This window comes from Piliocolobus tephrosceles, chromosome 14 (assembly GCF_002776525.5).
Source record: "Piliocolobus tephrosceles isolate RC106 chromosome 14, ASM277652v3, whole genome shotgun sequence".
NCBI classification, from domain to species: domain Eukaryota; kingdom Metazoa; phylum Chordata; class Mammalia; order Primates; family Cercopithecidae; genus Piliocolobus; species Piliocolobus tephrosceles.
In genome coordinates this window covers 91,726,299-91,750,582 of record NC_045447.1, presented here as the reverse complement: position 1 = coordinate 91,750,582, position 24,284 = coordinate 91,726,299, and the positions used below count along the sequence as shown (strand labels likewise).

Genomic DNA, 24,284 nt, shown 5'->3' with positions numbered 1-24,284 from the left:
CTGTGCAGTAGACTCTGAAAGGAGGTGGTTGGTCACTTAACTGAAATAGTAGAAAATACTAATCCGTTCATCTCTGTTAGTCCTGCCTCTGTAAGTTCTAGGACTGCAGGCTTCCACATCAGAAAGGGTTACACATTTGTCCTGTTTCCTGTCACTCACGTTCTGGCTCTTCACTCTCCTTTGTTTCTCCTTGATCCCCAGTCTCTCATTCTGTCCTCCTTTTTTCCTCCTCCACTTGTCTCCTGCAACACACACTGGTTTGCAGCAGTTCACTTTACAAGGGCCTCACATGTGACTGCATCTCATTGCTTAGTAACCTTAGACCTGGAGGTAATAGGCAAATATGTTCTCTTTCTTTTCTTCTCTAAACATCCTATGCAGGTAGAATACATTGATGCATATGCAGAAACTATAATATTAAAACTTTCGGAAAGCCTAGAGAGTATGCCAAATTTGATCTCAAATAATTGCTTGCAAAGATTTGCCTAGACTAAGAAAATTATCAAGGAAATAATATCTATCCAGCTGAGTTTGACATTCTTATCATTTCTATCCTGGCTGTATGATTTGGATGCAAAAGTACAATGCCTAGGAACCTGTCTCTAATTATTTCTCACCCCACCTACTCTGTTTGTAGCTTATATCTGTTGTTTTCTTGGTTTGCTCTGGGGTTAAGCATATTGAGCATCTTTAGAGATTTTGAAGATCCTCCCCTTTAACAGGTGGAGAATCTTAGGAAGAAACATTCTCTATGTAAGGGAAATTGGCAGAAACCTGGATCGCTTTCCACTTCTCTATAAATCAGATGTGCCTGGATTTGATAACATGGATGAATTAACTGTGTGCAGTTCCAGGGAAAGGGAAGATTTCACTGGATTTACAGTTTGGTCAGAGATTTGAGAGAAGCAAATTTGCCTCACCAGGAGGTTCTTATGTAGCAATTTTGCCATCAGTGATAGAGGCTACTGTGTGCTCAGGCCACAGCTAGGAGCTTAGCATGCATTGTCTCATCTATCCTCACAAACCCTGGGAGATACATGAAGAGACCAAGGCTCAGAGATGTTTAGCCACTTGCCCGAGGACACGGAGAGTATTTGAAAGAGAGCCATGTTTCCACTGAGGTCCGTAGCTCACAGCCCTGGCCTGTCACCACTGGGCCACATTGCCATGTCAGCGTACTCTCCTTGTCAGATCGTCTGGAGCACATTTCCATACAGCAGATTCATGTGAATTCCTGTACTTTTTTCCTCTTCCTACCTCCCTCCCCAACAACAGGAGTTTGGCCCAGAATGTGTTTTGAATTCTCACAGCGTTGACATCAGATAGGTGATCCTGCTGGAGATACAAAGTCAAACACAGCAAGCTTTTCCCTAAACAATCAAGGGAGGAAAGAAATATGTAGAAGACTAGGCTTGCAAATTTTTTTTCATACAGCTTTGGAGTTATTTGTCTTCTGGGTTGTTGCATTTATTTACCCAGTAGACACAGACAAATGAGATAAATACCTGAAAGAGTATGTTCAGATTTTTCAAATTGTTCAATATTTGGTAAGCTACAGATGATAATATTGATTGAAATTTTACATTATGGATCATTACATAGAAAGTAAATCAACTGGTCTTGCTTTTTTAAAGTAATAATGACCTTTAATAAAGTAATCTATAAAGGTGTTCTTTAGTGAGTTATGTCTTACAAGAAATAGTGAAGCTGTTATAGCAATTAAAAGTGAAGAGTATGGGTTTGAAATGTCTTATTTATAAAAGACAGTGAAGAGTGTTATTTAAAACAGTCTTACATGATTTCTGGAGCATAAAATTCCTATATTCTGACAGTCTTATCAATTTCATAAGCAGAAGTGGTGCCAATAAAAATGGTACCTTGTATCAGCATATTTTGTCATGTATAGTGTATGGAATGAGGCCCTGTGAGCTACTTGGTATAAAAATTTAGAGTGTAGATGTACCCAGCAGATGTTGTCTTAACCTGTAACTCTGAAGATCTGTGTTAAAAAATATCATAAGGTAACATAAACTGTGTGTTTTCCCTTTTTACTGAGCAGTCGACTTTATAGACATGCTCGTGTATTCGTTCTGTGCCTGTATATCTGGACTTCACTCATTGAAGTAGAGGGCATGATGGCTCTGGCCTTCTTTTTCAGCAGAAAGCTTAGGGGATACATAAGCACAGAATTGTGAACACAGAAATTATCACAGAATCACAGTCACCTGACTGGCTCCTGGCATCAATTAGTGAGTCTGTAGATCACTCAAGATCACTCAACACCCTGTGTGTCTCCCTGAGACTCATCACTCAGCACCCTGTGTCTGAGACTCAAGAGCATCTGCACCCTGGAAATCTTCATCCCATTTTCTCTGGGGTCTATCCTACCTCAGGTCAGCTGAGAACAGCTCATAGATGACTGTCAGGTCCTCAAGTGATAATTGTTATGAATGCCCTCATGACATTCTGCATGCTTATTTCTTAACAGTCTTGTTTTGCATTTAAGGATGCATTTTAGACTTTATGGGAAATGTAATTCAATGTGGTTTATCAATGTACTGATGGAAGAAAAAAATACCACCAGGGAGACAGGTGGATAACTTGTATCAGGTAAAAGAACTAAGGGTCTTAGTCTAAATTTGTCTTTGCTAAGAAAATAAGTGCGTTTTGTGAGAATATGTTCTTATTGGCAAGATAATGAGGAGTTGCAAAAGTTATTGACATGGATACTCAGATCTCTAGTTTAATGCTGACTTTCGACAGAGGGAAGCACCAATTTGGTGGAGAGGGATAAGGAAAGACCGCATGCTGAGCAAATGTTGACTTTGATGACAGCAGGGATGCAAAGTGTATAGACACAAAATACTGTTCCTTTAGGCCCTTTGGTAATTGTTATGCAGAGATTTGTGCCCGACTGTAGCCTGAAGAAAGCCAGCTTCCAGCTGGGGTCTTGGGCCATGTCCACTGGATCCAACCTTTTCCTTAATCAGAGGGATGTTTGCTCTCTTTTCCTCCTTGCAAGCTCCGATTCATTTATAAAGATTCAGTTTGAAACTGCCTTTCCTTTTAAACCTTCCCTGATCCACTGCACAGTCAAATCTTTCCTTCATGTGTCACCCCAGCCTCCCCTACTTCTCACTGCTTTGGGCCCGCCCTGTGGGCCTGTGATGATGCATTGCATGCTTGTCTTCTTCAGTCTTCCAGGACAAGGGCTGTGTCTGCAGCATGCTCATGCCCTGCATCTCAGAAGTTCTCATATGTGTCCACTGAACCATTGGCACACTAGGGATAGGACACCCTGTGCTGGGGATGGGAGGAAGGAGCAAGCCCAGTGGGGCTTGGGGAAGAACTGCTTGGGGAAGTTGGGTTGACCTGGATATTGAAGGATAAGAAGTGGGGACAGCATTGTGGGTCACAAGTCAGGAACATGCAGTCATGTGGCAGTAGTGACGTGGAATCTGTTTATCAGGAAAAAAGACCATTTGTATAGGGGTTCAGATTAAAGACAGTGCCAAGCTGTGAATGCCAGATCGGAACTTGTAGCTTTACCCTGTAGGCAGCCGTAGTCAATTACATGTTAACAGGGAAATGCATTAAATGTAGGCAGCCGTAGTCAATTACATGTTAACAGGGAAATGTATTAAAAAGCAGTGTGTTCAGGATATCAGAGATCTAGATAATTGATTTGAGATGTTAAATATTAGAGGTATAAGACCCTTTGCTGATGGCTCAAACAGGGCTTTTGCTGATGACTGGTCACGGTGGAACACTCAGGGGTCACACCATCGTGCTTGCAATTACAAAGCAGGGAGCAGGTACCCTATCCTTCTCCCTCAGGGCCAAGGATTGGGGTGAATGCTTCCCAGTTTAGTACTCTACCCTTTGGCTGGTTCCAGCCCATAGGAGGAATGACTTACCTATCAGTGTGGTCTAGGCGAGTCTGACATTTCCATGGCCTCATGTACCTGAAGCAGAGACCAACCAGGACACACACCATGGTCACTCGCTTACAGCCTGTCCTCAGCCTTTATGGCCTCTTTGGTCCTCCCTTCTCTGTGGAAGTAGAGCCCAGGCGGGACCTACTTCTGGCAGCGCACCCTGTCCTTGTTCTCCCTGATCCAGTTCTCTCACCTGCACCAAAGCCACCCTTCATTGGGAGGGACAGTTGTTTCCAGCTCAGAAGAAGTGGTGGGTGAGGACAATTGGCAGTTGGAAGCCTCCTAGAGCCTTCCTGAGAACAGCTCATAGATGACTGTCAGGGCCTCAGTGATGATTGTTATGAATGCCCTCATGACATTCTGCATGCTTATTTCTTAACAGTCTTGTTTTGCATTTAAGGATGCATTTTAGACTTTATGGGAAATGTAATTCAATGTGGTTTATCAACGTACTGATGGAAGAAAAAAATACCACCAGGGAGACAGGTGGATAACTTGTATCAGGTAAAAGAATTAAGGGTCTTAGTCTAAATTTGTCTTTGCTAAGAAAGTAAGTGCAGAGTCTAGGCCCAACCTGTTAACAAGGAGCCCTGTGTTTGGGATAGTAAAACCTTTACTAGTATCCTGCAGGGTGTGGTGGCTTATGCCTGTAATCCCAGCACTTTGGGAGGCCTAGGCAGGCAGATCACTTGAGGTCAGGAGTTCATGACCAGCCTGGCCAACATGGTGAGACCCTGTCTCTACTAAAACTACAAAAATTAGCCAGGTGTGGTGGCAGGCACCCTGTAGTCCCAGCTACTCCAGAGACTGAGGCAGGAGAATCGCTTGAACCCAGGAGGCAGAGGTTGCAATAAGCTGAGATCACACCACTGAGCTCCAGCCTAGGCAACAGAGTAAGACTCCATCGCGGTGGGGTTGGTGCGGGGAGGGAGACCTTTACTAGTATCGTCTTTGTACATTTCCCAACTGGTTAAAACCCCAAGATAAAGAGGGCATGATTAACACCACCCCCCAGACTGCCTTTAAACCTGTCTTCAGAGTAAACAAAACCTCCTTGTTTTATATTATGGGTCATACACGTGGCTCACACATTCATCCCTCTTGAAACGTCATGCTCTGGCAGATTACTGCAAAGCAGGTGCCACAAAGTCTCCTGGGACGTGCTGTTCCCTCATAGATTTCAATTTTTACTGAGCAAAGTGGATTATGCCTCACACTCTGCACGTTCCACTACCTTATGAGTCATTGTGAAAATCTCATTTAGTCCATTTAGGATTTAGTCCAGGGCTTTGATACAGAGCATGTCAGTTTGTAACTGTTCTTCCATAAAGGAAAAGTCAAGGCATAAGGAATTTTTACTATGCAGTGGAAAACATCATATAGCATAGCATAAAGAATCTTAATTGGGTGGGAAAAAAAAAAAGTCTGCCCAGAATCAGACGCTCAGCTGTGTTTGACTTGCACTTCTTATCATGAAAATGGGATACAGCATTGCCTCCCTTTTTGTCCTGGGTTCGGCAAGTTTTCTGTACCTTCCAGCTCAGTGCGGTCTTGTTAGAAATGCAGACCCTCGGGCTCCACCCCATGCTGAAGCAGAAGCCTTGTTTTAAGAAGACCCCATGTGATTCACAGCAACACTAACAGTGCTTCACAAACTTGAATGTTCATTCAGATCACCTAGAGGGCTTGTAAGAAGCAGATTCCTGGCATCTCCCCTCGGAGATTCAATTTGGCAGGCCTGATTGAAAGCTGATCTCATCTGCCAGTCATCTGCGCGTTTTAGCTTTCCCCTGAGCTAGAAGCGCAGGCTTCAGTCCACCTGGCACCTGGTGAATGGAGGTATATCCTTGAGCAGCCGCAGACTGCATGCATGGGTGAGCTGCCTCCAGAGCAGGACCTGCCTCCAGAGCAGCCCCAGTGAGGCAATACTGGGTACAGATGGCCAGCACCCTGGGCAAATTGTCTCTGGAACACAGTGCTGGGCTCAGTCACTCTCCTCTCCACTGCCCAGCAGGCTGGCACAAGGCTCTCTCTTAGCAGACTCCACTGGGGCCTGGGGCTCCAGTCCAGTCTGGAAATTAAAGATTTCCAGCCTAGTCTGGAAGTTAAACAGAGAGACATGGTGCACCTTCTTCTATATCAATGCAAAGTCAGGCTCACCTTTCCTGTCTCTGCCCGTGGTCTAGTCACTTCCCCTTGAAAGTCTCCAGCCAGAAAAGGCTCAACTAGGACCCATTCCCTTGGGAACCCATCACGCCCGTTCTGAGGAATGCTAAATATAATAAGGCTTTCTATTGGAGACTTGCTGGGTTGATGCCCAGGTGTACATACCTTTAGATGGGGCGTCTCTGAATACCACAGCATGACTTTCTAGAATTTCTCTAGCTATAAGTAATAGGGATTTAAAAACAAACAAACAAAACACCATGCTCCCATCAGGGCTGTCACTATCTAACTTTCTTTAAATTTTTAAAAAAAATTATTTCAGTTCTTATTAAAGCCTTTGTCTTCAGTCCTGAAACACTCAGCCTATAAAATCTCAAGCTACAAGATATCATTTCTCAGTGTTATTTCCAGGGCTTAAAATCTTATCACTGGCTATGAGAACCCTTAAAAGGCCTATAGACAGTAAAGATACGTTTAAAGTCTGTCCTATCATTTATATAAAAATGTACGCAGTGAGATAAACGCTGTCTTTTGAGCCATGAAGTTATCTTTCATTATATCAGCCCACATATTTCATTAATTTTAATTATCTATGCAATTGTTGGCACAAAATTAACAGGTTGAAGAGATTGGGGACAATGGACTTTGCCTGATTTGACAAAGATCTGCTTTGGAAAAGTGTGCCTTATCACTTGATTTGAATTGGCACACTTTACAGAAGAAAGGAAGAAGACGTATTGAGGATCCAGATTATTGTACTTGGCAAAAGCTGAGTTCCCTGGAGGTTTCCAGAACACCAGTCAAGGCTTATGCAGAGGAGCAATACATGGCCTTTGTAACTCTTCACTGAAATTCCAGGAGCATCCTACCGCAGGCAGGCAAAAGCTGAGCAGAGGGTGTTCATAGCCAGTCTATTCAGTCATTCTCGTTCACTTCCTTGTATAAGTTTGGAGGGGAGGATATATCCAGGTTTACTAACTGGAAGTATTTTGTATAATAAAAACCAGAAAAAACAGCCCCAACTAGTTGAAAAAATAAAAGGTTCTTTTGACTGATGTTCCTGACAAATCTAAAGGCATAACCAAGCTTAGCCCTGGTTGGAGCAAGAGGTTAAAAACCAGGTGAGCAGGACCCAATTTGTTTTTTGCTCACTTTTCAAGATGGCTGCTAAAAAGCTCCTGAGGCTCCATGATTCCTCTTCCACACTCTGCACAAAAGCAGAGTTCTCTGTTCCAGAGTTCCCAGCCAAAGTCCTCAAGTTAATTGGCCTAGTTGAGATGCTTGGCTAAACTGATTACCATAAATGAGGGGAGGGAAGCTCCAAGTGATTTGGGCCTGGATCAGAGCCCAGCCCCAAGCCAGCTCACATGGCAGGAAACTAGGATGCTCTGGTGTAAATCGCCAAGCCTCCCCTTAGCAGCGGAGGTGGGCACAATCCCAGGCAGCCCTTTCCATTGCCACAAACCCAGCCATAACAGGGAGAAGTAAGAAGGGAGGTTGGAAAGTGTGTGCAGGATGAAGCATGCCCATGCATCCTGGCTTTTATCTCCTCAGGGGAAGGAGAATTCCCAAATCTCCTGCCTTCATCTGTAACCCAAGTTTGGGAATGATTTAGAGAGGGGAGTCTATGGGAGAAAGAATGGTAAGGAGCGACGAAAGAAGCTCTGAGGCCCTCTAGCTTTTGGCTGATAAGTATGTTTTTTTTTTCAGAGAAATGATTTGACTCAGGAACAGCCTCAAATAGCATCTTCATTTATAGTAGCAAGCTGACTAATTTTCTTGAGAATCCATTTAGGGTTTCTGTTACCAAGGTAGGCTTGAAAGTGTAGCTTCAGGTGAGAACACTTACTCACAGATGCTGAAAGTGAGAAATATTACATTTTTATCTCCACATAATTACTATGTGTATCTCTACAATTCTCTATTAATAGTATAGTGAAGCATAGGGAGAAAGCATGCACTCAGGAACAGGAAATGTATGATCTTACAACATGTTCCGTGTGTTTATAAAGGGTGTGTGTGTACGTGTGTGTGTGTGTATAGAGTAGTAACTCTAGAAAACATCTAGAAATATAGATACGCTTTTGACAAAGAAGTAACTGTTTTGATTGCTTAGAATAGAGTTAATTGTGAGGCCCCAAATAAATATAGCTTAAGAAATACAAAATGAAGCCGTATCTAGTCCTTAGTTCAGATCTCAAGTATTTAGTCATTAATGAATGATTTTTGGTGGGAATTTGTGACAGTGTGCCAGATTCACAACATGATTCTCTAGGCTTTCAATTATTTTCTCTTTCAACCGTAGGAGCTATTTTAGCTGATTTTTATTATTATTACTCCCTTCTGCTTGTCAACCTGAGAGTTTGCATAATGAAAACAGCCAATGTGTGTCATGAATCATTTGCATATAAATCCTGACAAATCCAACACAGGGCTACAAAAACTGGTTGTGTACAAAAGATGGGTTGGACTTATAAAATAAACACAATTCACAAATTAAGTAATCATGTAATTCACTCCTTGTTTTTTCTGATTTTTTTTTTTCCCCAGAACCGAATGGAGGAAAGCAAGGCTCTCTTTAGAACAATTATCACATATCCCTGGTTCCAGAACTCCTCGGTTATTCTGTTCTTAAACAAGAAAGATCTTCTAGAGGAGAAAATCATGTATTCCCATCTAGTTGACTACTTCCCAGAATATGATGGTAAGTCAGCATTCAGCTGTAAATAGGTTTTGTCTCCAAACCCCAGTGTGGGAGTTAACGCACTACAGCGCACCATTGCTGCCCTTGCCCTGTGCAGCCTGCATGTTGGGACTGATACACTAGGAATTATTGTTTGCCCGGTCTTTTAGTGACACAAAACATTTCATTCCTTAACAATGCTAAAAGTCATAGAAAAACTCAATGGCCTGGTGCAGTGGCAAGCGCCTGTAATCTCAACACTTTGGGAGGCCGAGGTAGGTGGATCATGAGGTGAAGAGATCGATACCATCCTGGTCAACATGGTGAAACCCCCTCTCTACTAAAAATACAAAAATTAGCTGGGCGTGGTGGCACACGCCTGTAGTCCAGCTGCTCAGGAGGCTGAGGCAGAGAATTGCTTGAACCCAAGAGGCGGAGGTTGCAGTGAGTCAAGATCGCACCATGGCACTCCAGCCTGGCAACAGAGTGAGACTCTGTCAAAAAAAAAAAAGAGAGGAGAGAGAGGGGGGAGAGAGAGAAACTCATCTGCTTTGAAATAGCAGATCAGAAAAAGGAACAATCCAGTAGTTTTGACCAATTATGTATTAGCCCTTATAGTCCCCTCTGTCTCTCCTTTTCATTCAGTTACAGTCCACCTCTGCCTCTCCTCTCTCCGGGGAGAGAACACAATTTTGAAGTGAAGAGCCCACCACCGAAATCAGTCTACCCAGGTTCAGATCCCAGTTCTGACACTTACTATTTGTAGAACTACCATCAAGTCACTTGGTTTTTCTGGGCCTTAGGACAAACTCATAGGATGTTTTGTACATTGTAGTGTATAACATATGTGTATATTTAGCATGATGCCTGACACGTAGGGCACTTACTGAATACTCAGGAAATACTTCCTTTTGAAACATCATAGCCCAATGAAGTCCCACCACCATTAGTAATAGTAACCCAGTTTTAAACTCTTTGGGCAGCACTTAGAATCTATAGCATCCACTTCACTACTCCTATGGCTTTGCATTATTTGCTTTGTTCTTAGAAAAGAATCTTACCCTCCCCAACTAGACTGTGAAATCCTGGACAACTAGACACGCAACCCATTCTGAGAAACACTTGAACACTTGGTGATTGGTAACAAAATACATCCACATGTAGCCACTCTGTAAAACAAGTGAGAATCATGACTGCTGCCCTATAAGAGCTGATGTGGCCAGGTGTGGTGATTCACACCTGTAATCCCAGCACTTTGGGAGACTGAGGTGAGAGGATCGCTTGAGCACAGAAATTCAAGCCCAGCCTGAGCCATGTAACAAGACCTCTGTCTACAAAAATGAGGCAGGAGGTGGGAAGCAAGAGGTCAAGGCTGCAATAAGCCGTGATCCTGCCATTGTACTCTGCCTGGGTGATGGGAGACCCTGTCTCAAAAAAAAAAGTTTATTTGGCAAGATAATCACATCTCTCCTTGATGGCCCACCACCTGGTTTTATGAATAAAGTTTTATTGAGACATAGCCACACCCATTCATTATACACTGTCTCTGGCTGCTTTCACACCGTAACAGTAGAATTGGGTAATTGTGACAGAGATAAAATAGTCTGCAAAGCCTAAAATATTCTGTGGCCCTTTACAGAGAAAGTTTGCCAAGCCGTGGCCTAGACAGTTAAGAGCACAAGCTCTGAAAAGTTCTACTTTGCCACTCATCGGCTGTGTTGCCTCAGACAAATTTATTTAGCTACTCAATTTATCCCTGGGCAAAAAAGAATTGAATGGAGTCATATGTAGATCACATAGCAGAAACCCAAAAGTATCTACCACAGAGGTGATGTAACGAGAAGAGACTAGTTTTAAAATTACATTGTCAACATATGATGTCCAGGATGGATATTGTTCCACAGTATTTTTGTACTTCTAAAAGCTCCCTCAGAAAAGTAATTACTTTAAAAACCAATATTAAATTTAGCTTCATAGCTTTCTATGATGATACAAACACATCAGGGATGGAGGTTTAGTCACCTTTTCATCCCACATAGACGTGGTACAGTCATGGCTTGTGAAAGGGAAATGTTACATGTTTAATGAATTTAAGTTCCCTTCTCACATGGAAGATCCTGAAGGTTGGTGAATTGAAAATATAAACATTTGGGGATTGTTACCAGATGTTAGAAATGGTACCCTTTTTTGTTAGCAGTGTGTTTATATCCTCTCTTCAAGTACATTTTCCTTTGTGCTTTGCTGTTCTTTTAAAAACACTTTCTCAGTCTAAACAATGTTTTCTCTTTCACTCCTTTTAATTTGCACTAGCCTGGAAATATCATCAGTGTCTGAGACTGCACTCCTCAGTGTTGCTCAGAAAACTATGGAAGGAAGTGACTGTGTGGGCAGTTAACTTGCTTTCCCACCTCAACAGGCTTCAAACACGTCTACCTGAATACAGTAGGCATGAAGCATCTGGCTTAGATCTAAACACACTTGCCTGCCACACATACACAGACACACACACACACACACGAGATTCTTCTTAATTTTTCTTGGAACTTGGTAAGAATCAGCGTGTGAGAAATTGCCACACCATAAACAACAACCCCATCTTGTGGGCTGGCACATTCTCATGATGTGCTTGCATAAGGGAGGATGCAGATAGAGCATGGTGCCCACGAAGCTGAACCCCTCTGAGGGGTTCATTCCAACTTCTCGGATGCAGCAGACCTAGCCACACTTCACAGTTGCTGATTTTTCCACAGTAAAAGACTTCGTCTTTGATCAGTGTTTGCAGTGCTGTTTTTTGATCTCTGCACCATCTTCCTAATCTCTTCACATACCTCCTTTCTCCAGTAATTTCCCCAGATTCCCCACTACTACAAGCATTTTCCTTCCAACATGTGTCCATTGTGAATATTCTGAAATCTGAAGATTTTTTTTTCTGTTTTACTGTTACCATACCCCAGTATACATATAATGCACAGAGGAAACTTGGGCACAGAAAAAGAAAAAAGGCATTGATTTTGTTACTTACAAAGCCAGTGCCGCTGTCATTACATGGAACTCCAAGCCCTTGTAAGATGAGCAAAGACTGAAAAAATTGAGGCCCACTCTGCAGTGATGTTTTTGTAATAAACATGTTTATAGTATTATAAACTTCACACTTCCACATTTCTGTACTTGCAAGGTCTTAATCATAATGAATGCCATTTCTGTATTTCTCTTCAAGAAAGGAAATTACTGTTTCCACATGGATTTGAATTGCAAGATTGTTCATAGAGACTGTGGAATTCTGCTCCTGCTGTGATGGCTGTAATGATTTCTTTGTAGTGTATGTTTATTCAAATAACAATTTATGCTTAAAAACATAACACCTTTCAAGTGCACTTCAGTGAACTTGGATCTAGTTCTTATATTCTGTAGGGTAAATAAAAAAGAAAAAACAAAAAAAGGTATAGTCCCTTCTTTCCCAAATAGAGTAAGTACAAAATCATACAGAAGTTCATTCATAAGCCAGAAATATAATGTTCTTTTTATGAAATGAGAGACTTCTCCAGCTCTGGGAATCTGTCAGTTTCTGGTTTTGAATATTTTTTATAACTTCTCTTGAGTTAATAAGTTCATAGTACATTGAAAAAGATGGAACATTAATTATATATATATTTGCTTATATATGTATTTTACATATTATTTTTAATTGTACTTTTTATCTATTAAATAGGACGCCAGCCATCTTAGTCATTTAAAAAACTTGAATTCTGGGCACCTACGTCAAAAATTAAACATTACTTTTTTAAATTGTACAAATGAGGATAGTCTATATGTTTTTATAATTCTTTCCTCCCATCTTCTGGCATTATCAGATATAAGTTTATTGGAGTAATCTCCAATTTATAAAAAGGTTGGTTTGAGAATAATTCAAGTCAGCCATCTGAAGCTCAGGGTGCATTTTGTTAGAAATGGTGGTCAAGCCTTCAATTGAGTCCTCCAAGATCTCTTTATCCCTACTAGTAGGTAACAAGAATATTGATAGAAAAAGACCTGCTGGGTGCGGTGGCTCACACCTGTAATCCCAGCACTTTGGGAGGCCGAGGTGGGCGGATCCCTTGAGGCCAGGAGTTCAAGACCAGCCTGGTCAACATGGCAAAACCCTGTCTCTTCTAAAAATGCAAAAATTAGCTGGGTGTGGTGGTGCACACCTATAGTCCCAGCTACTCACGAGACTGAGGCAGGAGATTCGCTTGAACCCAGGAGGTGGAGGTTGCAGTGAGCCAAGATCATGCCACTGCATTCCAGCCTGGGTGACACAGTGAGACTCTGTCTCAAGAAAAAAAAAAGTTTCGTATGGCTTGGTATAGAACTAACTTGAAAAAATGGGAGGAAATGTATACATAAAGCAACACAAAGACAAATATATGATAGGTATCCAATACTTCAAAGGTAATGGTGTTTTGATGTTATTAATTTACACTGTTTTAAATCAATGTATCTATCAGTACCTATTAAATACACTTTTAAAATAGCTTTGAGATTATTTATATACCATGTAATTCACTTAAAGTGTACAATTCAGTGGGTTTTGATATATTACATTATTAATTTTTTATTATAAAATATATATAAAATTTACCATTTTAACTGCAAAATTCACTGGCATTAATTACACTCACAATACTGTGCAGCCATCACCAGTATTTTCAAAATATTTTCACCACCCCAGTTAAGCAACAACACCCCATTTCCTTCCTCCCCCTAACCCTTGGAAACCTCTAATCTACTTTCTGTCTTTATGAATTTACCAATTCTAAGTACCCCATATGTGTGCAAGCATACAATATTTGTTATTTTATGTTGGGTTTATTATAATGTTCTCATAGTTCATGCATATTACAGCATCTATCAGAGCTTTACTCTTTTTTACGGCTGAATAATATTCTGTTTCTGATATTCTAATATTCTGTTTGGTTCTGTTTGTTTTGTTTCTCCATTTATCTGTTGATGGACACTTGGATTGTTTTCGCCTTTTGGCTGTTGTTAACAGTGCTGCTATTAACATTGATGTACATTGCTTCTCGCCCTTTTGGCTAAGATCAAGTGTCTGTCAGAGCCCCTGCTCTCAGTTCTTTTGGATATATACATTGGAGTAGACTAGCAGGGTTGGTCATGTGGTTATTCTATGTTTAGCTTTTTGAGGAACCACCAAACCGTTTTTACAACAGCTGCACCTTTGTACATTCCCACCAACAGTAATCTCTCCACATTTTCCCCAACCCTTGTTATTTCACACTTTTTTATAGCCATTCGAGATGTGGAGAGGTATCTCATTGTGGTTTTGATTTGCATTTTTCTAAATGATTACCAGTGTTGAGCATCTTTTCCTGTGCTTATTGACCATTTGTATATCTTCTTTAGAGAAATGTCTGTTCAAGTCTTTTGCCTATTTTTTAATTGGGTTTTTTTGGTGTGTGTTATTGAATTGTAGGAGCTCTTTGTATATTCTGGATACTAAACCCTTATCAGATGACATGATCTGCACATATTTTCTACCATTCTATAGATTGACTTTTCACTTTCTTAATAATGGCGTTGGCCAGGTGTGGTGGCTCATGCTTATAATCCCAGCACTTTGGGAGGCTGAGGTGGGAGGATTGCTTGAGGCCAGAAGCTCAAGACCAGTCTAGACAACATAGTGAGACCCCCATCTTTACAAAAAATTTAAAAATTTGCCACGCTTGGTGGCACCTGTAGTTCCAGCTATTCAAGAGGCTGAGGCAAGAGGATCACTTGAGCCCAGAAGGTTGAGGCTGCAGTGAGCCATGATCATGCCACTACACTGTAGCCTGGGTAGCAGAGCAAGACCCTGTCTGAAAAAAAAAAAAAAAAAAATAGTCCTTGGATACATAAGGTTTTTAATTTTGATGAAGTCCAATTTATTTTTTCTTTGTGAAAAATACGACCTGTGCTGTGGTGTCATATCTAAGAATCCATTGCAAAATTACATTTTTAGTTTATCTTGCTAGATATATCACAATTCTTTTTCAAAGCATCTAGGACAATTCTTGGTACATAAGAGACTCCTTCTTAAATCAATGTAAGAAAATATAGGCCGGGTGCAGTGGCTAACACCTGTAATCCCAGCACTTTGGGAGGCCAAGGCAGGTGTATCACCTGAGATTAGGAGTTTGAGAACAGCCTGGCCAACATGGCAAAACCTGGTCTCTATGAAAAATACAAAAATTTAGCCAAGCATGATGGCAGGCACCTGTAATCCCAGCTGCTCAGCAGACTGAGGCAAGAGAATCTCTTGAACCTGGGAGGCAGAGGTTGCAGTGAGCTGAGATCTTATCACTGCACTCTTACCTGGGCAACATGGTGAGACTCTATCTCAAAAAAAGATAAACCAATTGTTTTATCATCACAAATGAACTGAATGCTACACAAATGTAGTGTGCTCAGAAATACCAGAAATCTATGGAAGTGAGACTACAGAGGCCCACCTGACCTTACAAACAGGTGTTCTATTCTAAGAGAGATGTCAGTCTGGAAGATGTAAAATGATCCATAATGTTGGGTCGTTTGGAGGACAGATTGACAGGAGAGCCCAAGGAGGCTGTGTCTTTGTGCACACTTATTATATAGCTGAAACAAGCATAATTAACTCAGTTGAACAGAAGAGTAAGCTATCACTCCCCTGATGAAGAGCCTACCGTGGCTCCCGATCACTCAGGGAATCAGAGTGAAGGCCAAGCTAAGAAGTAGACTTAACCTTGGCCTTCAGGTCATCTGTCTGCTTGCACCTATACACAGTTTGTGAATGGTGGGTACGTGGGTGGGTGGATGGATGGTCAGACATAGTAGTGTTAGGGAAAATGATTATAACAGATCAAATCTGCAGTGCAGATGTAGGCTTCATGAGCAATGACACAGTATTTATTGAACGAATGATGATTGAATACATTAGCAGATTAGGTAACAAAGTGTCCCTCTTGTCTCTTGGCCAAAAGGACCCCAGAGAGATGCCCAGGCAGCCCGAGAATTCATTCTGAAGATGTTCGTGGACCTGAACCCAGACAGTGACAAAATTATCTACTCCCACTTCACATGCGCGACAGACACCGAGAACATCCGCTTTGTCTTTGCTGCCGTCAAGGACACCATCCTCCAGTTGAACCTGAAGGAGTACAATCTGGTCTAATTGTGCCTCCTAGACACCCGCCCTGCCCTTCCCTGGTGGGCTATTGAAGATACACAAGAGGGACTGTATTTCTGTGGAAAACAATTTGCATAATACTAATTTATTGCCGTCCTGGACTCTGTGTGAGCGTGTCCACAGAGTTTGTAGTAAATATTATGATTTTATTTAAACTATTCAGAGGAAAAACAGAGGATGCTGAAGTACAGTCCCAGCACATTTCCTCTCTATCTTTTTTTTAGGCAAAACCTTGTGACTCAATGTATTTTAAATTCTCAGTCATGCACTCACAAAGATAAGACTTGTTTCTCTCTTTCTCTCTTTTTCTTTTCTATGGAGCAAAACAAAGCTGATTTCCCTTTTTTTCCCCCCTAATTCATACTTCCCTCCTGATTTTTTTCCCAGGTTACAATGACCTTTATCCTAGTTCCATTCTTGGTCAAGTTTTTCTCTCAAATGATACAGTCAGGACACATCGTTCAATTTAAGCCATCATCAGCTTAATTTAAGTTTGTAGTTTTTGCTGAAGGATTATATGTATTAATACTATGGTTTTAAATATGTTGCTCTGTATACACACATAGTTTCTTTTTTAATAGAATGTACTGTCTTGTCTCACTTTGGACTGGGACAATGGATGCCCATGTATCAGTAAGTGTCATTTCTTTTAGATGTTTACCTTCAGCCATAGCTTGATTGCTCAGAGAAATGTGCAGAAGGCAGGATCAAAGACACACAGGAGTCCTTTCTTTTGAAGTGCCACATGCCATTGTCTTTCCTCCCTTCTTTGCTTCTTTTTTTTTTCACCCTCTCTTTCAATTGCAGATGCCAAAAAAGATGCCAACAGACACTACATTACCCTAATGGCTGCTACCCAGAACCTTTTTATAGGTTGTTCTTAATTTTTTTGTTGTTGTTGTTTAAGCTTTTCCTTTCTTTTTTTTTTCCTTAGTGTTTGGGGGCCACAGTTTTAAAATGACTTTTATTATGGGTATGTGTTGCCAAAGCTGGCTTTTTTTCAAATACAATGAATAAGAACTTAAAAAATAAAAGCTGGTATCTTAAAATGTAAGAGAGTAAGACTGTGAAGCCTAAAATGACTGGCTGAGAATGAACCAGAAATGCCAATTGCCAAACAGTTGGTAACTGTAAATTTGATTCTCATGGTCCATTTATTTGTCCTTAAGATGACATTGTTAGTGTTCACGTCCCATGTTCCGTGTCCAAACCGACAATGTAAAAAGTATCCTGTGTGGTTTAACAGGAAATCTGTTTATGTCTCTATTTGAAAGCAGTTTTACTCTCAATGGTTCTTTAAGTTCAAATAAGTCTGCCAGGAACATTGGTTGATAGTATTATTCTGACACCTTTAATTTCCAAAATCTGAAGTTCCTGCTAGTTTACCACCTTCAAGATCGTCTTGAACTGGTAACTGATTAGGTTGAACTTACAGAAGATTTGTGGACTTAACTCAAAAGTAACCTCTCAGTGTTCTATAGAACATGTATTTGTGTAACTCAACCTACTAGGAGAAATGTTTGGAATTCTATATGTGCAATTTTTCAACAAATGCAAAAAAATACAGCACATGCATTGACGAGCTTCTGTCAAGCAGCTTGAGTTGAAATTTAAGAAAATAAATCACGATTGTTTAAAGCTGCTGGGATGTTAGAATTAGGCCATGATACTGGTCTCATTTTAACTATAGTGGTATTTGGCACTAGTCTAAACTTCCATATAAATCACTCTTTTGGAACAACAAAGGGGGAGGGAGAAAACTAACGGCCTGTTAGATGAGTACCAAAGCCACCAAACAGTAATGAAATCTTCTCATTCTTGATTCTCCCAGCCTCAAACAACACAGGTTACTTTTTTTTCCCTTGCTCAGAAAGCACCTGTAATGTAACAAGCAGACTGCCTGTAGGTATAGTGCAATTACAAATGCTCTAATCATTGTACATACATCTCTCGATATTGCAGCATCCATACTGGCTTTGTAATCATTAATTTTTTGGCAGATTGAATGTGCTGTATTGATATGTATCTATGTAATTGTATTGTATGTCTATAGCTAATTCACATTTTGAATAATGTTATTTTATTTACTTTTTTAAGAGAGGAGAATGTAAATTTGTCAGTTTATTTCTGACTAGGGATATTTTCTTTCCATTTAGAAAAGAAGAAAAAAAAAAAAAACTTACTGTCGTACAGAGCGGTACTAGCGTCGTGCTGTATAAAATCATTTGCACATTCCTGAGTAGAGGTATACTGATTATAAGACCCAAAGGTAATTTCATAGCAAAATACATAAAATCAGTCAGAGCTTTTATACAAACATGGAAACCAACTTTGTAGAACTTTTGCCATTTGATCTAGGATTGGAATATGAGCTTTTATACAATTCATATTCTTATTTGGCAAATGCACAGTTTAGTATTACCTCTCTGATGGCCTTTACTAGAAAGGCAGTTTTAGAAGCTATTGTGATCCACTAAGGAAATGTTTTAACAGCTAGAGACCACTGCTTGCCTGAAAGGGCGTTCTTAAATTTGGTGCAGCAAAAAAAAAAAAAAAAAAAAGTAAAAACAACCACATTTGAAGGCCTACAGTGTGTATAGAGAAAACCTCATCACAAGATCATAAGTGTTACAGTTTTAGGGAATCAAGATATTCTATTTAATAGAGCTATAGTAGATGTAGTCAATTCAACCTGATCTCAAAGCTTGAAGAAGCTGAGCAAAACAGGGAAAGATTGTTATATTTGTCTTTATGAAATTGGGATGGAATTTGCTATGCAGAATTGAGGTTTGTGGCTTCACTGTTCCTGTAGGGTGCATGACAAGATCCCTTCTCTTGAGAAAGGAAAAAATTGATCACCCTAGCAGCAGTGATGCATAGAAACCTAATTTTAGCCACACTAGTCAATCGAAGCTAAAGGATTTTCTTTTTTGTTTCTTTGGGGTTTTATTGAAGGGGCTAAGGGCGGGACGGGATTCTTTTCAGTTTTGTATAAAACAAAGTTTACTCATGCTTTATATTATATTGTGATTGCAAGCGTTATAAGCGTGTGCCACTGGCCTCCTATTGTTGATGCTTAGGTAATGGAGGCCTGTGGTGAGTTTTATGGTGACTTGGGCATGTCTTATTCAAAAACATAAAACACAGAAACCTTTCTTCAGCATACCAAGGCAAGCAGCCATTTCATGACTCACTTAACACATTGCAGTGTACCAGTTTACAGATGATTTTTCCCTTTTTGCGTGACATGGCAGTTCCAGCCCCCAGAGAATTCCTTATTTGTAAATTGGAAGTTTCTACTATGCCTTACAGAGCTTAAATTCAGAAGTTTGTGCCTCATATCTGAAACAAAGGGAAATAACACACGTATTCAAAAGTAAATCTCCTAGAAATTTTTGTTTTTAATATTTCCATATAAAGAGCTCTGTTGAATGTCATGAATAGACTGGAAAAAAAAATCTTAGGAACCTGCATATGTTGTTTACTAGCAGATGACAACTACAAAAGGAATTTGAAGAACATGTGAAACTTGTAATTTTTTTTTTTTTTTTTTTTTGGTAGATTAACTAGCAGGTCTATTTTAAAAAGGTAATTCAGCTAAAGGGCAATTTACTTTTTTGTACTTCAGACTATCTTGATTGTCAAAGTGTACGAACTGTAATTTTAAAATTTATACTGCCACATGATTGTAAATTTTAGTTGTCTTAAGTTAGGAATTGGTGAAAAGCTATTTATGCTGGATTTGGGTCAAAATGACTTATTTGCAAAAAAAATAAATAATGGGAAGAAAGGGCTGTATAATGAAATACTGCAAGACTCACCTATTGGTTGGAAATTTCCCTCAAATCACCTACCGATTACCCTTGATTTCCCTTTGTTTTCAGTTTCTCAAAACGAATGAAATGAAATATAGCAGAATGTTAACCCATATAAAAATAAAGTGTACCCAAATATTGTAATGTATATTGCTGCTCTTCTTCAAATTAAATAAGGGTTTAAAACCACTTAATTGGTAATCAACATGTCAATTGATACAAATAAGGTGTGCTTGGTATACATTAATATTTTCTTCCAAAGATACGTCTTTGGTCAGAAACACAAAAAAATAAAACTAGTAACATAGTATGTTTATCTATCTCTACATATTTCCAGCATATGTAGCGCTAATAGATCTGTCCTGGTAACTGTGTCTTTGGGATTTCATTTTGATGCCATCAAATTAGGAGAAGAAATGGCTTAGTTGTATATGATTAGCTAGAGATTTTTGGAGCCAGACACCTGCTGTTTATTAGATAACTTAGTACAGAGTCTAAACTTGTCATTTGTTTTTCTCACAGAATAGCCATTTCCTGCTGTCTTCCCAATGACCACTGCCCTTTCAACAACACTCTTGCCTCTAGAATCATATGTTGAAAGTATGAATACACACCTAGCACATAGTAGGTGCTCAAATATTAATTTCCTCCTTGCCTTCCTTATCTACCCTGTGTCCTCCTTTTCCCCGTATGATTCCAACCCAATAGCAAAGGACATTTACATGTTATGAAAACATCTATTGGGTAAAATCAGATCTTGGATAAAGAAATTCTGACTTTTATATAAGCTGTTGGTAAACAGAAAAAACAGGAAGGTATTCGTCGGTAGAACATTTTTAAGTTCAGGAAAGAAAGCTGGAATAATACTATGTAACTTTGTCCAGGTTACTTTTGACTGAAACACGTTTTTGGTGGATTTCTTTTCCTCAAAGAACTCTCTAAATGCAACTCCTTGCTGGATTCCTCACCCATCATCCTGTTGGAAACCCTTACTAGACCTATGTATTTAGGGAGTTTTGTCAGAAAACATTTTTAACTTGCAGTATTTAAAAGAATATTTACTGTTCCTAAAATGTCATTCAAATGCATGTATTGTCTATTGTTTGGGGATGGGAACTAGTTTTGCAAAAAACACCTAATGTTGTATAATAATGCCCCAATGATCTTGCTGGTTAAAAATACAGTATTTTTGGCCATAATTTTGTACTATAGTATTCTTCATTGTTGAGTTTTGCTTCCGTTGAAATTGCCCAAGCCTCTCTCAGAATGTTTTGTATTAGCAGGAGTATTGAAATACATCTTTCCTTCCTTAACACACCTTTTTGTGCACACTGCATTTTCCAAAATAAACAAGTTTAATGGTTTCAAAAAAAAAAAACAAAACACCAAAAAACCTTTTTCCTTCTGTGTATAATCAGAACTATCAGCCTCCTGTAGTGGAAATATACGTATCGGTAGCATTTATCAAATTTGCTCTTTTAAAAAACTTGCCTTAATTTAGGTTATAATTAACAGTTAAAAACTGTAAATAAGTGTCCAATAAAGACTTGAAAGGAGCCAGCAATCTTCAACCTGAGGCAGTCTTCCAATCAGTAAAAAGAATCCACACGTCTGCCCTGGTTTGCTGGGCAGGCAGCACGCTGGGCAGGCCGATGCCTGACTTAAGAGTTTTGCCCGTTTGAACACTGGCAGTGACATAGGTAGACTCCACATGGGAAAAAGGGCCTGTCACAGGTGTCCTCTGTGACTTTCAGAAACACACATCTAGGGTTTCGAGGTCAGCTAAAAACCAGCTGCTTCTAGGAGTATTATTAAGTAGAGGTGATGGTGGCAAGTGGCTTTCTGGAAAGTAGATACTTTTGTGGGGATTTCACAGCAAAAGCAAAACCTGTTACTGTTACTTGTGATTAAGCTATTCCAACTGGCAGCCAGCCCTTGCCTGTGGATTTTTGTTTGTCAGAATATGTCCCCTCTAAATACTTAGAGATGAGAGTGTCATTATTGCTTAAAGGCCTTCAGCTCTCCTTGTGGGATTTAGAGACCATTTCCAGTAGATGGTGTCCTCTCTCGGTCTTACTGTTCGAGGAATGGCGTGGCCCTGACTGTCATTCATCCAGCACAGGCCTGGAGCCCTGGTTCCCACACCCTAGTTCTGCAGAGACACTGGAGTGTTAAGCTACACACGAGCGCTGCCCTCTCTTTGGCCTTCTAACCTGAGTTTGACCCCTTTAGGACCAGGATCTATTTGTACCATCATTCCAAAGACCCCCACCCAGAGGAAAAGACACAAACACTGAACATTCATTGGGCCAAATATTTTAACTTGACTTTTTGGCTCACAGAGCAAACCCACGCCATCAGATTGTTTTCTGTCCTGTCTTTCTGGAAACGATAAAATAGTTGGCTTGAAAGCTTCTCTGCTTTATTCCCCATCTTTCCTGCCTTCTCCCATTTTTCTCTCCGGTTGTGATACATAGTCCTGCCTCTTGAGAGACGAACCATAGCAAAAAGGTGGAACTTGATGCTAAGGAACAACCAGGTACACTGGATAATGTGTGCAGAGCAATTTCAGATGGTAAACTAGCCAGTTTCTTTTTTGTCTAATTTGAAATGATTATCATACTCATGAGTTTCTCCACATTTAAAGCCCTTATTGAAATTTGATCATGGGTGGAGAGTGAAAGGCAATGGTTAGGAGTGGCTTTCTGGCTGATTCGTTTTAAATTACGCAATATCATTCTTTCTGTTGTTGTTTCATTGCCATGGCTAACTAAAACATGGATCCAGCTATTACAAGGAGCTATACCCAGTCTGTTTTAAGGGAGTCCCATAGGTTCCTGCAAAACAAGACCCTGGTTATAAAATGTAGGTCTCTTTAAAATCTAAGATGCATAGAGAGTACTGAAAAGATTATTTTCCCTTTGAATTCTTATGCCTCGAGACTATCGAAATTTAATCTCTGTTGATTTTTCTCTCTTCCTGTTTTCCTCAAGAATGCAAAGGCCAGAATATTTTTCTGTCTCATAAGCCTGTGGATGAAATAAGGCAATTTACCCTTTTTAATTAAGAGTAATCATACTGTACCATACTAACAGAGAGCTGGAAAGCAGGGCTCCCAGGGTTCAGCCCTTCTGTAGCCCCAGAGGAGAGGTTTCTGCAGCTCAGGAGACTAGGCCTGTCCCATAGAGACAGACTCCTTACAAGGCCCTGGGGACTCTCCATCTGTTTCCAGTTTGCTCCGTATCCTTATATGTTGGGTTTTAAAAGCATCTTAAAAGGACTGGGAAGAAACAAGATCTGCAAATGGATTCCACACCATGTCCAGCTGCCGGGACGCTAATGTAGCTGCTGCTAAGACTGTCTGCCCTGAGGCAGACCTCACCTAGGAGGGCATATCTGTTAGGAATCCTGGCACTACCTGTTAACATACTGTCCAGTCAGGGCACCAGCCCAGACATGCCTGAGGTCCAGGTGCCATGTCAGGGGTTATAGCAGCAATGATTATATTCTAGGAATCTGTGCAGTCTTAGCAAAAGGGGTCAGCTTGCTTTTGTCACTGAACTTGGAGTTGAGAAGAGATGCTGACACCTGGCTCTCAAAGTGCCCTGCATGCCACCCTCAGGTGCTTTAAGTGATGCCTTTCTGTAAACCTGGAGAGTCAGCAGGACAGGCCACCCTGGCTTACAGCACCAGAAGCATATGCATTCCCTCCCCTGTGACTCGGACCCAATGACCAAAAAGCAAACTGGCCCCCGGCCCATGATGGGCTCTGACAAGTGGTGGCTCTGCTAGAAATACAAAATACTTAAAAGCAATCAGTTTGGGCAGCAAATTTAACTAACGTGTGTGTGTGTGTGTTTAATGTCTCAGCATCTCCAACCAACTCAATCATTGCTGAATAAAGAGGAAAACCCCACACAAACGTTTATGTCAATTGGGTAAAATCGATCCTAATATTTTTGAAAACATAGTCTCTACACATATGTGGGTACACATGTAAAATCTCAAAATGGTTTTATCTTGTTGACACTGTGTACAAAGATACACATATACAAATATCAGCACATCTATACAGTGAGGCTTGCTTATTCCTATGGTTATTACAAGCATTTTATCTCATGGAAGGTAATTCTTCATATGGACCTGATTGAGACTAAAAGTATCATAAAATCCACAGCTCACGGTTTCTTTTTTAAAAAACTTCTCTCGCCGCTTTTTCCAGGTGCCATCTTTTCAAAGCTCCGCCTTAATCTAGGAAAGAATACCTAATTGTTGCACATTTTTTTAAAGAAATTGTTTAAGGAGAGTTGAACTTAGACTGGGGCTTCACTGCCTCTGAGCAATGAGGGGATGTAGTTCCAGCAGACAGGGAGGAAGAGTCTCAGAGCAGGTACAAAAGCTGGATGAAATGTCTGTCTCATTATGAAAGCCACTTTAGATGCACATTCCTGTAGATATTATCGTTTCCATTCCTGAGCTGTCTT

General features: G+C 40.3%; 1 protein-coding gene across 3 annotated transcripts in view; it reads left to right on the top strand.

Annotated features, from left to right (window-relative positions):
* LOC111543374 (guanine nucleotide-binding protein G(q) subunit alpha) overlaps window positions 1-20,999 on the top strand; it is a 270,636-nt gene extending 249,637 nt beyond the window's left edge. For all 3 annotated transcript variants that reach the window (XM_023213327.1, XM_023213326.3, XM_023213325.3), the window contains exons 6-7: window positions 8,655-8,808; window positions 15,780-20,999. In XM_023213327.1, coding sequence (XP_023069095.1) covers window positions 8,655-8,808; window positions 15,780-15,970 — 345 coding nt within the window. In that variant the 3' untranslated portion in view covers window positions 15,971-20,999. The remainder of the gene's footprint in view (window positions 1-8,654; window positions 8,809-15,779) is intronic.
* The last annotated feature ends 3,285 nt before the right edge of the window (window positions 21,000-24,284 follow it).